Source organism: Passer domesticus, chromosome 4 (assembly GCF_036417665.1).
Source record: "Passer domesticus isolate bPasDom1 chromosome 4, bPasDom1.hap1, whole genome shotgun sequence".
In the NCBI taxonomy this organism is placed as follows: domain Eukaryota; kingdom Metazoa; phylum Chordata; class Aves; order Passeriformes; family Passeridae; genus Passer; species Passer domesticus.
The window spans coordinates 36508290-36522042 of NC_087477.1; the positions used below are offsets into that span (position 1 = coordinate 36508290).

General features: G+C 38.9%; 1 protein-coding gene across 2 annotated transcripts in view; it reads right to left on the reverse strand.

Annotated features, from left to right (window-relative positions):
- PPA2 (inorganic pyrophosphatase 2) overlaps positions 1–13753 on the reverse strand; it is a 34738-nt gene that overhangs the window by 17162 nt on the left and 3823 nt on the right. For both annotated transcript variants that reach the window (XM_064417131.1, XM_064417132.1), the window contains 3 exons: positions 5530–5583; positions 3004–3123; positions 656–742 (listed from right to left, as the gene is read on the reverse strand). In XM_064417131.1, the coding sequence (XP_064273201.1) occupies positions 656–742; positions 3004–3123; positions 5530–5583 (261 nt within the window). The remainder of the gene's footprint in view (positions 1–655; positions 743–3003; positions 3124–5529; positions 5584–13753) is intronic.

A 13753-nucleotide genomic window follows, 5' to 3' on the forward strand; every position in this document is an offset into this window, starting at 1 on the left:
TCAATACACAGCATTGCTCCATTCTTCACTGCCTCTAGATATGTAGAATTTTCTTTCAGTGAGCTAAACCTTTCCTTTATACCTACTAATGGTGTTTGCTGCACCTCTTTTTCAGCCATCCATTCCATGACTCATAACTCTGCAACATTGCAGCAGATTCCTGTCTTCTCTAGAAAAGAGGATCTACTTCTGTTAGCACCCATGAATAAAATCAAACCTACCTCCTTTGTGGGTCTGACTTTATAATTCTAATATGCATGATGCTGTCATATCTCCTCATCTTTCAGCAACCTATTCCTAGCTCCAATACTGCTAACAGGGAAAAAATAAATAAATCTTTTTCTTCCCCAAAAATTTTAACCCTCACCTCCTTCACCCAAAACTTACTGTCCAGCTACACAACTTCAGGATGCTGTTCTTTTATTTTCTCTTTTAACCAGTACAAAGACTTCACCAAAACCTACTTTCCCCCCCCTTTTTAAAAATCTACCATTTTCTTAACTTTTCTCCCTTTAGATCCTGTTGATACTTTTGTCAGTCCCTAACATTATTAACACATCTTTTCTTCTTTTCCGTCTGATCTTCTCTTTCAGAAGTTGCTACCAAATTATTAAGTTAACCTTGATAAATTAAATTAATCCTGATAAATACAAACCTTTGAACCTATTTCACACACGTCAATAGGATCATTATCTCCACAACATCCTGTCATGTTATCTCTATGGTTTGGATCTTCCCAGGTCTGTCAGGGAAAAGAGAACTATCAGTTAGCTGCTGAACTGCAATTACAACTCATCTTACTGCTAAATTACAAAGATTAGCAAAAGCAACAATAAAAACATCAGCTTTCTGAGAACAGGCTTGTTCAATGGGAGGAGAAAAAGTAAACAGCCAGTGGACTGACACTGAGTAACTCATACTCAGGACAAGCTACATGAGGGTAACTGACACCGGATACTTTTTCCAGTGTAAATGACTCAACAGATACATTTTACCCAACTGCAGTGATTGAGGCATCAGAGGACCCAGAATATGGATTTTTCTAGTTACTAGTGATACTGGGATCAAGCTAGGACATCTTATAATTACATTTTTGTTACACTTATTAAATACCATGATATTAACATAATATAATTTTTAAAGATTTTAGATTTAGGTATGAAGTATTTCTGAGTATTTTGAGACATGTACATTCCAAAGGACATCTAAGAGTTTAAGACCAAAGAGGCAAGTTTAAACCCCTGCTCTGAGCACTGCAAAAGCAAGGAAGCCTAGCTGAGTTATACTTACTTAATTACTACACAAGTACTTGTTTTTACTTTTATGAGTAATGAGTAATTCATCCTACAGTTGAGAAGCTTTTCTGTTAAAAACTGTGAGTCCAACTAGGCGTTGTTGAAAATATTATAGAAAACTTTCTTTTCTTTACTAGCCTCTACTGTCTGCGACCATAACTCCACCTCAAACTTGCTCTTGAGAACTTGACTGATACTGGAAGGCAAAATGGTGAAAAGAATATGTTTAGGTAGCAGAATCATTACCAAAAAACTGCTGAAGTGAAATCAAGAGAGAATTTAAACTTAATATTTATTTTTCCAGTACTCTTCACAGAATCAACTAGGTTGGCTGGAAAAGATCTTGGAGATCATTAAGTCCAACCTATAACCTAACATCACCTCATCAACTAAGCCATGGCACTGAGTGCCACATCCAGTCTTTTTTTAAACACCTCCAGGGACAGTGATTCCACCACCTCCCTGGGCAGCCCATTCCAATGCCCAGTTAGTCCTTTCTTATGTCTAGACTAAACTTCTCCTGAGACAGCTTAACACTCTGCCCCCTTGTCCTTCCAAAGGGCTTTTTATTTAGGGCTGCATTATACTTCTCTTCTGCCCAGCCACACCTCGTCACCTCTAGGTTAGAAGGAAGGAATAGTATTGTTCTCTGGACAGCACAGCAACTTCTGCTATGATAGCAAATAGTAAAAAATTAAAAATGACAATTATGTTTAGCCCTCCCCAGCTCACCAGCTAACAGGAGATGCCAAACATTCATTCTGAGGAAAGTATTCTAAGTCCAAAATAATGCACTTTGTGCAGGAAAATATTCACATTTTCAAATAATTCTGGCTTTGCACTAAGGAACACACAAATTTCAAAACATTAAATGGAGTTGCTGGTTTCCAACTACACCTACTTGGAAACTTTGTCTACTGACACCACTGACTGAACAAGATCCTCACTGCTGTATTCAAGAACCTGCCTAGTATCTCCTCTCCAGGGATCAAACATGTAAGCAGATTTTTGGGACTCAACTTCCATCGCTTATACAGTTAAGTTTAAAGAAAATAAATTACTCTTCTCAAGCTCCATCATGTTCTTCAGTACTAATTGAAGTCTAATGTGTTATTCACAGAAATGGAAAAGTTTAAAGCTTTTCATTATGCTCAAAATTTCAGCCATTAGATGGACATTTTCAAAGCTCAAAGTTTTCAATGTGTCATGATCAGTAAAGTCTCACAGTTCAGAGAAATGTTAAGGAAGGCAGTTGAGGTTTAATCTAAAAAAACAGCCCTTGTGTTCCTCTTCGTTAAAGATATTAAGAAATCCCGAGTAAAATTTAAGCTGCAGTACATGAAAATCTTAAATGAGTTTTTAAATAAATGCCTTGTTTAAGCAGAAAAGGCCTACTTGGCAAAATATTCTTGAATAGCAGACCATGACAATTCTATCACTACAGTACAGAGGCACAGACTAAAGACTGGAGATTTCTTGATCATTTAACTCCTTCCTGAAAACACAGCTCATATTTATTCCCACACCCAAATTCCAATCAAAATTTATGGGCACAATAAAGTTCAACATAAAAAAAAATCCTAATTTACAAATGTATCAAAGAGAATCACCCCTCTTGCCGCTGATTTGCATTCAGGCAGTATCCAAGATTTACAAGGCAATTTACACAGAAGACAGAAAACTTTCACCATTATAACAAAAATGTTACCTGTGGGAGGGCACCATAATTCCATATATAACCCTTGTGAGGAAAGATATTTGCCACATATCGAAGCTTGCCTTTCTTTGTATCATGTTTAATGGGATTCAACGGCTCCTCAGTGGCAATCTAAGCAGATCGTGAAAAAGGGTGGGGGAGCAGGGAGAGGGAGAGAGAGAAGGAAAATGTTAAAATGGAAAGCAATTAATTCCATACCCAACCAGTGAGAAAGATCCATCTGGCAGCACATGCTTGTGGTTTGAGGACTATTAAAACAACTATAGCCTCACTCTGAATCTCAAGGGTCATATTCAAAAAGCAGCTTATTAAGGCATTAAATAATGCTGTAAAGTATGCAAGAAAAAATGAATCTAGAAGAGAAAGCAATAAATTTCTAAGGAGGCTGTCATGGTCAAACATAAAAACTGAAAGGAACTTAAGTCAGAAGCTCTTGCACTTTATAGGACAAGTTCAACAGACATGCAAATGGTGGCACAATATCTTCCAACAGGGGCTTTGGCAGCCACAGAGGAAATGTTCCATATTCTTGCCCTCGGCTCCTAGCTCTCCAATTGCAAACACCCCCTTTCCATCACCTCAGCATACAAATGCTTTTCCCCAAGCACCAGTTCCCATAGTCACCAAATGCCAACTTAATGCAGATTTGGAACAAGTCAAGCTACCATTTGAAGAGAGCATTCTTATTCCTAAAGAAGCACTGACAGAAGAGCTGAAGCACAGCTGAACAGTAACATCCTCCCCAAAGCCCATACACAAACCACACATGTATAGCCACTGCCTGAGTTACCCACCACAGCTAATCTTCACCATAACCACCCTTTGACACTCCACACCACAGCCCAACCCATGTTCACTTGGCTCTTGCTTACAAACACTCATCTGAGTGGCTAAACATTTGTAATGGGCTCAAGTGATTACATTCAAGTGGTGCATAGCTCCCCTGCCTAAGCACACAGCCCTTAGTCGACATTGATTTTATATCCCTGCCCTTTGCCTGAAGCACTGTCACCAAAGCCATCCCAAAAGAATTCCACCTTTTAGAACCACCAACCTCAATAGTATGTACTCGTTCCAAAACTAACCCTCCCCAAGAACCAAGATGAAGCTTCACACATTTAAGGCTTCACACTGGATTCTTGCTTCTGGTCATAACCTAAGAGCAAAAAGCTCAAACAGGCCACCTGGGACACTGATGGAAATGGAGCTCAGCAATGCTTTTGGTTCACAGAAACTGGGACAAAGAGGATAACTGAGGGCAGCAAGGGAAGAAGAACAGAAATATAACAAGCTGAGGAGCAGAAGATCTGTTGCAGGAAATGTAACAGTGGGTAAATATTCATACTAATGCAGGGTTTAATGTCCTGAAGTTTCCATTGCATGTGAGGAGAGATGAGCAGACAAGATCTGGTAATAGCAGGCATTAGCAGCTTACCATGGTCTGGACTGAAGGAGTGCCAGGACATGATGGCAAAGCACGACAACTACCTTACTTGATGCAGCAAATTTTAAGGATATTAAAAGTTAAATATTAGGAAATTACATCTAATCTCCTCCATCAAACCCCAAAAGCCTAAAATCAATGATTTCTAAATCTAACAGGACAAACTTTTCTACCCTTGACAATGTGCTGAAGAAGGCATAGGGAGAGCAACCTGAGCTTTAGGCAGAGCTCAAGTAGCATTGTCAAAGGGATCTTCTGCAAAAAAGAACTCAGCTGCTATGATAAATCACGAGCTTAAAATAAGGGGTAAACATCTGAGGTAAGCCTGCTTGAAGAGTAACAGCTGTGATGGCAAACAGTTTTATCATCAGGGAAAGGAGAAAAAATTCTCAAATAGCAGGCCAAGAAGGTTCTTTGGTACTATTTCCAATAATTAAAAGAGTTAACAGCTCAACCACAAACTTCCTTAAAAGCATCTGGGAAGCATGCCTAAAATTAATACAAATGTTCAGGAAGACAGGACATAGCCTGGTGAGATCTGTTGTTTCACAAACACTACAGATGCTTTTACTACTTGTAAAATATCTCCCTGCAGGAGTTCATACTTTCAATCAGTGAAGTCCCCAAATATTTTTTTTCTTTTTGGTCATAAGGAAATGCTCTTTTAGTTGTAATTCCATTTGCTGGGATTTGGCCTAACACACTATACAGTGGAAATGATGAATTAAATCATCTGAGTGGAATGCTCCATAAGCAAGCAAGAGTTAGTCTAAATGCTGGAAAACAAAAGTCAGTACTCCAGGACTCAGCTGCAGATATGCTGCACTCTCCAGTGAGAGGGTTATCAAGAAGCAGTGCCCACATGCATTTCCTGTTTCCACCAAGAAAAATCAGTAGCTCAACTTTTTCTGCAATTGCAAGGGAAGTGTATGCACCACTTCAAACCAATTTTTTAACAGAGAATATTTTAATGTGCAAAGACAATCCAAACTATGATTAAACTCTGCCTACTGATAGCCACTGCATTGCTGAGACTTCCACAAATACCGATATAATCAAGGTATTTTTCTTACCTCCATTTTTGCATTAGTCCAACGAGGCACTTCTACAATCATGTTAAACAGGACCTGAAACAGAAAAAAAATAGTGACAGAACTGAAAATAAATTCCACTTGGCAATTAGTATTTTACAATAACACAAATTCTCTCCTGTGCATTCAGCAGCAACCTACATCACACTTCTCTGTTACAGCTGCTTTTATTTGTACAGTTCCTCTAGATCAACCTCCATGGTTCATCCTTTCCCTACCTCATCCCTTTAAGAATATGGACAACAACAAGCAACGGAAATACAACTGATGTTTTTTGTTCCCATGTCAATATCACCCTTCACAAAATGTTCAGAATGTCCATGGAATGGTTTGATGAGGCAGAGGTTCAGTCAACTTGTCAAAGAGGATTGAATGTTTCCATAGGACAGAGTTAGCTTCCCTTAAGCAGTGCAAAGGACAATGTTTTGGGGTTTTTTCCCCCCAAGGATTTATTCCTTCAGGCCCTCCTCTTTTGCCTTACTATTTTTTAAAAACTCATACAAATGACACTTCTGTTTCTCAGTCAAATCTGGTTCAAGTGAGCCAACACTAATCCAAAAGTGATGGCAGAAAGGAGCATGGACACAGACACCTCACATTTGTGTTAGCCTTCTTCCTAACAGAAACAAAGCAAAAGTTTTAAGATGGAAGTGTGGGAGGAAAAATCCCAAGACACATGTAAACTTTCATGTTTTTAGAAGAAAAATAAGTCTACACCTTCTTACTGAGGAGGTTAAAGCAACATTTTCCAAAGAGAAAAATTCTGTGTAACTGCCTTAAGATTTCTTCCTATCAAGCTGAGTTAACCATTAGGAGCAGAGTATTGTTGAATTGGGTAACAAGAACAAACCATGAAGCAAGGTCTACAACCTGTTTTAGACACTATAATAACCTCAAAATATCACACTGCCTGGGACATCTCTTCACAGCCAAGGGAAACTCACATTGGTATTAGCAATCGCAACAGATCAGGAAAGACAAAATATGTTTTTGCAGAAATTTGTAAGAAAAAAAATAGAAAGTTGAATCAAATGTCGACTTGCACCGACACTTTAACTACACCACAATTAAGGTGAACCCTTAAATATTTGTATTTTTTTCTCCTTGTATCCTGCAGCTGCAACAAACAAACAGCTTTACCAGGGTCAATGTCACAATCTGATTAAATTAATTCCAATGGTTCTATGATCATCTCCTCCCAAACAAATCTGGAATGTGGAAAGCAAGAAAGCAAAGCAAAACCCCAACTGTCACTCATCATTTCTAGTAAGGGATCATAAGCTAGGCACAATACTGACAGCCAATTCCCAATAAATTTAAATTGTATTTGCCATCCATAAAAACTGTGCCCACAACTCAATCAGTGGCATGTCAGATGGAATCACTTCTCCCAATCAGGTCATGACCAAATAAAAAACATAAAAAAAAAAAAAAAAAAAAAAAAAGAAAAAAAAAAAAAGAAAAAGGTTTCAGATAAGTCTCAGTTTCACAAAATACACCTCATATATGTAAGAACAGTTGAAACTGAAGTAAAGAGGGCTCAAAAATGTCAACACCGAGCAAGCAGATAGAACAAAGCAACATACATGCATGAGCAGGTAAGAGAAGGATTGGAAGAGAGCCAAATAAAGTATGCACATCCATCTGGGAAACACTTGGAAAAGAGAAATGCACAATATGAAAGCCAGTGCTGACAAGAAACTCTTAGGGAACTGCCAAGCAGGTCAAAAAATTGTTCTGACTGGTAGCTACAGGCACAAAACTTACAAACTACTGGACTTATACAGGATGTCTTCCCCTCCACCACAATCCTACATTTTTGTTGTTTAGATGCTGCTATAGGCTTTCCTGACCATGTAGAATGCAAAGGCTTCAGCAGCCTCTATGCTTGGTTTTGAGCTTTTAATTAGTCAACAGTTAGTCCAGGTCTTCAGCAAACCAACAGTCAGGGCTGGACTACACTGGACTGAAATTAATGCAATGCTGCTCTGAAAAACATAATAAAACCACTTGGATTCAACTCAGCTTGAAGACCAGGCCCTCATAATTTGTGGTATCAGTCAAACGTGAATTGTCAAGAGCCTTAAATGTGACAGCCTGACAGATTAATTTGTATGCAAAAAAAAATCCCCAAAAGTACTCTCTCTAATGCTAAGCTGCCACAAGCATTTACAAAAGATTAATGACTTCATTCAGTGTTTACATTTAAAAATAAAAAGTTTTATTTATAGGGCAATCAAATTTTCACAGTGGTAAGACTAGATTCACTCGTGTGGAAAGGAGAGCACATACTAGATATTTTGACAGATTGTAAGAAAACTAGACTACCTAGTATTATAGGGTTTTTTCCTCCTCTTTCCCATCTTGTTTTCCTCCTTGACTAAGTATCATGCAGGAATGTTTCCATCACTCTTTTTTCCCCAAACCAAGCACCTATTCTTTCTAACCACTTGAAAGTTGTCCTCCATCCCTTGCTGTAAACGATCCCTGCCTCAGCTGAAAACAGAAATGCAAGTGTCAGACACCACCTGTCTCCACAGATTACCATCTGCATGTGTCAATTCAGCGGTTAGTTTTGGCTGGTGAATGCATCTGGTAATTGATATTTTTATCTTAAATCAGTAAAATAAAAAATTCCACCTCACCAACCCCCTAAGTAAGCACTTCTACCCCCTCAAGCAATGGCAAGACTGTTTCAACAGCCATCTGACACACCTTCAAATCACAGCAAAAAGATCTCTCATTAAACAAAACCTATTGCTTGCAAAGTTTACCATTTAACTGCCTCAGTACAACAGCAGTCAATTGGTCTGCCTGTGAGATCACTGCACTCCAGATTTAACCCAGCTCTGCAAGTGCCTCATGTAGAAAGGACTCCACAAGTGCCAACCGTGCAACAGGCTGGCAGACGGTTTCCCTGGGACAGGATTCCTGGAGCATGCAAGAAAAGAGAAGGAAAGTGTCCTAGATTCAGAAAAAGGGTCAGAATGCATCTGCTAGGGAAAGGGAGCTGAAGAGCCCAGAGGGACACTCAACCCAGGGTATTGCATAGCTTGTTTGACTTTGGGTCAATGTGAACACAAGACAGATATTTGTACTTAAACTCTGTTATACCTTGAAGAGGTGACGGGGCAGGGGAGGTCTAAAATCTACTTGCTCAACACAGAGAAGTCAAAAGTACATTTCTTAATTCCTAAGACTGCATAAGAAAATCAGCAGCAAATTACATCAGTAGGAACAACCAGTATGTATAAATGATACCCTTAATTTCCTAAGAACTATACCCTAAGTAGATTACATGGGAACTCACGTAGGTTTTAACTGTTTGCTTTATTCGGGTGTTGTCTTTAACACTTCTTGGCACCTTATTGCATTCCATCTCAGCTGAACATTATTTTTAATGTATCATAGTTTTTGTTGAGACAAGCAAAAATGCCTCTTTCACACAGAAAACAGAAACAGTTTTTGGTTTTTGAAATTAAAAAAACATAGAACGATAAAAAGATATGCAAAAATACTTCAGCATATTTGTACAGCAAGTATTGAGAAAAGCAAGGAAAACACAGACTGTTGTACCCAGGTAAACTGTTAGTCATCATTCTCTCCTCTAAGACTGATGGCCTTAAAAAACAACTGGTTCTGACTAGTTAAACTACTTAAAAAAACCCAACTAGTTCTGGCTGGATGGATTCTTACAGAAAATAATTAATTTTGATCTGGGGTTATTTTTAGAAAACTGAGTATCAGCAGGAAAAAAAAATCCATGACCTTTCTGATGCCTGCCTTTCTGGACTGCTTTACATCCCTCTCAAAACCAATTCTTCCTTACCTAACTTTCCCTTTCTTGTTCAACTAGTTTCTTTCCCAGTCATTCCAAAGTTCCTTATTTCATACACTTGAGGGAAGGGTTCTGAATAGGTATAATTTTGCTCAAGGGTTGCAACCCTTAATGCTCAGCTTGGAAGGTTCAGGTAATTTGAGGCAGAAGTGGAGTAACCTCTATAGATTGCAATTTGCCATCACCATGCACGACAAGAGATATGCTAAAGCTTACAGTGACTTTGGTAGTTTTTATAGTAAAATGCATTAAAAAACCTAAAAGCACTAGAGGCAGCATTTGAGGGCTGCTGACTCTTTGTCATAGAGAAGTTATGAGTCCAAAAGAAAGAGAGAAGAAAAAGCAGCTACCATTTCCTTTTTTTTCTGTCTGCTCGTTTACAATCTGGCAGGGATTCTCATCAGCCATTAACTGCTCATGGCAGCATGTACCTGAGGACTAACAAGAATGAAAATCCTAAGCTGCAGTCTAGCAGCAGTGTGAACAAAGGGTAGTGTTTAAAAGGAAGAAAGTAAATAAAAGAAAAAAAGGAGAAGCTAAATATGGACTGTCATTAAATATATCCAGAAATAACTGGAGTGGGACTTCCTTATCAAATGAGTAGCCATGTTATAAGCATCCCCAATGTAACACTTGCTATAAGGTATTTGCCAATTAAAACAACAAACCAGATGCCAGCAACATCTGGACACCAAAGAGAAAGCGGAACTTCTCCAATATAAATTAACATGCCACATAGCAAAAGCGGAATGCAACGTCCAGCATAAACACAGAGTGCCTGCAGTCTTTTCACAGTGTACTTCCCTCCTGATGTACTGGAAAGGGAATCACAAACACCATGTAGGTACAGGTAGGCTTTACACACAGGCATCTCACTGGCGTCAGGCACTTTCTCTGATAAACCAGTTATGGAAAGCATTCACCTACAAAACTGCCATGTACAACCCTGACATGGATAAACACGAACCACTGGCTTTCTCAAGTTTAAGGAATCATTTCTTTGAAGTTAAGTTGGATCAAATAATTTATGTAACTTTCTCAGTAAGCAAACAATACTCTGGGTAGATTTCAACTGGACTGATGAGTGAAGATTACTTCCACTCTCAGCATTTGTTCATCTTAGGAACACAAAGCAAGGCTGCATCTAATGGACAGATCCATAGCAAAAGTCTGTGCAAGTTCAAGCATCAAGGTGAAAGATTCATTGATAACCTAAAATTTGGAACACAAATCCCTGACCACATATTGGACACACTGTTTCCCACGTCACATATACTGAAAAACTGTCTAACATCACCAAGGACAGCTACAGAGACTGTAGTTAAGGCAGAACACAAAGTCAGCACGAAGTGTGTACCTGCTCTGCACAGAAAATGACAACAGCTTCTACTTTGCTATGAAGCATACCAACTTTACCAAATGACATCTCTGGCACCAGTTTTGAACACTGCTGGAAGCACAAGCTCAGATCACCTATGCAGACTGCATACTACCCCAATGAGCCCTTAAATCTCACCTGACTAGTTAATTTATCAGAATTTTATGGCTCACAGAAGTATCTCAGCTGAAGTCCACAAGGGCATCCCAGCAACGTGCAATCCCCAGGATGCAACAAAAGTTGTCTTGTTTTTCTTTCCTTCTATTTTCTTTTCAAATGCTCTTGTGAATGTCTGGAAGTTAGAGGATAATAATCTCTGTATGTTTGGACAGACTCCTCACCAGGGCCAGCATATGAAACATTGTATTTCAGGAACACCTGGGTCCTCTGAAACACACCACATGTGAATACTTCTCCAAAGACACACCAAGACAAGTAGATTAGAAACCCTTTCAACTACAGCAGGGAACAACATGTCATGCTGGCCTTGAAAAGAAAATTATGACCTCTTCAAACCTTCTTCCTGCCAGACAAGGAAGACCATATTCAACAGTCAGGCTCTGACAGTTTTGACTGTAAACCTAGTGGAAACATCCACTTTTCCGGACAGAGATGTGAAACTTTTGAAACCTGTCACAGAGATTTAGTTGGGCAGGAGTGGATTCCAAATACTTGCAATGCTTAAGGCAGTACAGGGGTTCAGTCCCCTGAAATTAATAGCAAGCTGCTAGTAATTTAAGACTGGAGCTGAATATTACTTCTTTCAGAATAGTTTCTACCTCAAAGTAACTTATTTCTTTTTCTCAAACAGACAAAAACCACCTGCAAAAGCAAAAAGGTCAGTTGTCAGCAGCATCTGCAAAGCTAAATTTAACTGAGATTTGGGAAGGTCTAAAATGTTGCAAGAAGTGGTTGAACTAGTGAAAACAGTTAATACAGAAACACAAAAGTGTTTCCCTTAACTACAAACTGAAATTGTAAAACAGCTGACACAGACTTGCAGGATGTGTGCTCTCTATCCTACAAATGTTGAAATCTGAAACTCCTCTAACTTTGAGGCCTTTTCTGACACCAGGAACATCAAGGACAATTTAAAGTAGATTAGACTGACTAAAGGGACTCTTCCAAAATTATCTTCATTTTCCACAGCTAGATCGCCATCTGATAAACACCTGTTCAGCCTAATTTAACAAACTTGATTTAATTTAACTCTTAAGAGGGCTTGCTTTTGTCCAGAGTAACAAATAACTTATAACAAATAACAAATAACTCTTAATAACAGAGTAACTTACACCACTCCAAAAGCGTAAGTTTCAAAGATGCATTTCCAGGGCAAGAAAAACTACCACTTTTGAATTCTGGTCAAATTCAGTGAAGGATCAACTGAGTAACAGGTATCAACAGCAGCCTTTGCATTCCTAGACAAGAACAAGGAGCCCAGGGCTTCAAAGGTCTTGTGAAATTAGTACATGACATTAAATTCCTCATTTTCCCTTTATTGCCTGATTAAGCTATGCTTTCCCTGGATATAAACAACAAGGATGCATCTCTCATCAGGCAAGGTGAGCAGAGCTGCTGAAGAGACCAGTGTAAGAAGAAACTGCTTTCCTGAACACAAAGATCCCTCTGTTTTCTCTCTCCTCCCTAAATCCCTAAGATAATGATGAAAAAGGTGTTCTCACATTTCACCATCTAACTATGTTGGGGAAGGTCACAGCCTGCACATCTGTTTGCCTAATTGTATCAAAAGCCTGCTAGGATTGAAATGCACATTTGCCTTTGCTCATTTTCTGCAATTCTATTAAACCACAGTCCAGAACTGTCTCATAGCAGGAATTACAGGAAGGCTCTGAAGGCTACACTGGCTAAGGAAGCAAAAGCTGCTCAGCCTCACTGGCATTTTACCCCTCTTTCCACAGGCTACTAGAAACATGGTTTTCAACAAGCTACCATGCTTCTCACAGCACAGACAAATGCAGTTTTGAACAGTTTCAGATTCTGCATGAAATAGCTGCTTATAAATGCTGACGGGTGCAAAGACAAGACACAGAACACTTGACTTGCCAGCAGGAACTGTAAATAAGAAATTATGTTGCAAGACAATGATTTTTGATAAAAGTCTACTGGTACATACTCTTTCTCCTGAATAGTTCCTCTTTGAGGCATGGTTCTATACCTACTAAACAGTACCTAAATGGGCATCAAGCTACAGGAAATCTAAAAATCCTTACTTAGGCATTGTAACTTGAATGAATCACAGAGCAAAGGGACAGGAAACTCATAGTACAGGACTGTGTGGGCACTGCTGTACAGCACAAGCACCAGTGCACCACACACTGGCTGCAAAACTGTGAGAACCCAGACAGTTAGGACAGTTCTTTCACATCATATGGGTAGCTACAGTTTTGCAATATGACTGGCCAAACAGATAGGAGAAGATAAGGATTGGGACACACACCCGCCCACCCACATATAATGGCCTTAAAGCAGTTTGCTCATTTTTTTCTATCACATTCTTTCACTAAGTTTTGGATGAGCCTATGCCAGGCAAAGCACAGCAAAAAAAGGTCATATTTTGGAAAAGACACTTGAATAAACAACTCTTGTTTCATAGTAAAAGCCTGAGCAGATTTTCCATGTTTTCTAGGCTTCTATCAGCCTTAACTTCAGTGCTAGATAATGCTGAAACATTAGCAGATGTGGTTTTTCTCCCTTTGGGCTTCCCAGCTGAGTACAGAAAACAACATAACCTCAGCTCTAAAAAGCAGATACTCAAGTATAATTTCTGCCCTAACATACTTAGGATTTTTTAAGTTCTGTATATAAACCAAAGATTATCCACAGTCAGAGAATAATGAATATTTCATTAAGGGAGGTTTTACTGCAAATATTTCTGAACATAATAGCAAAAAAGATAACACATCTACACTGCAAAAATCATAACAAACCTTTGAAAGACTAGCATAAGTGTTTGCCTTTGAGAACATCTT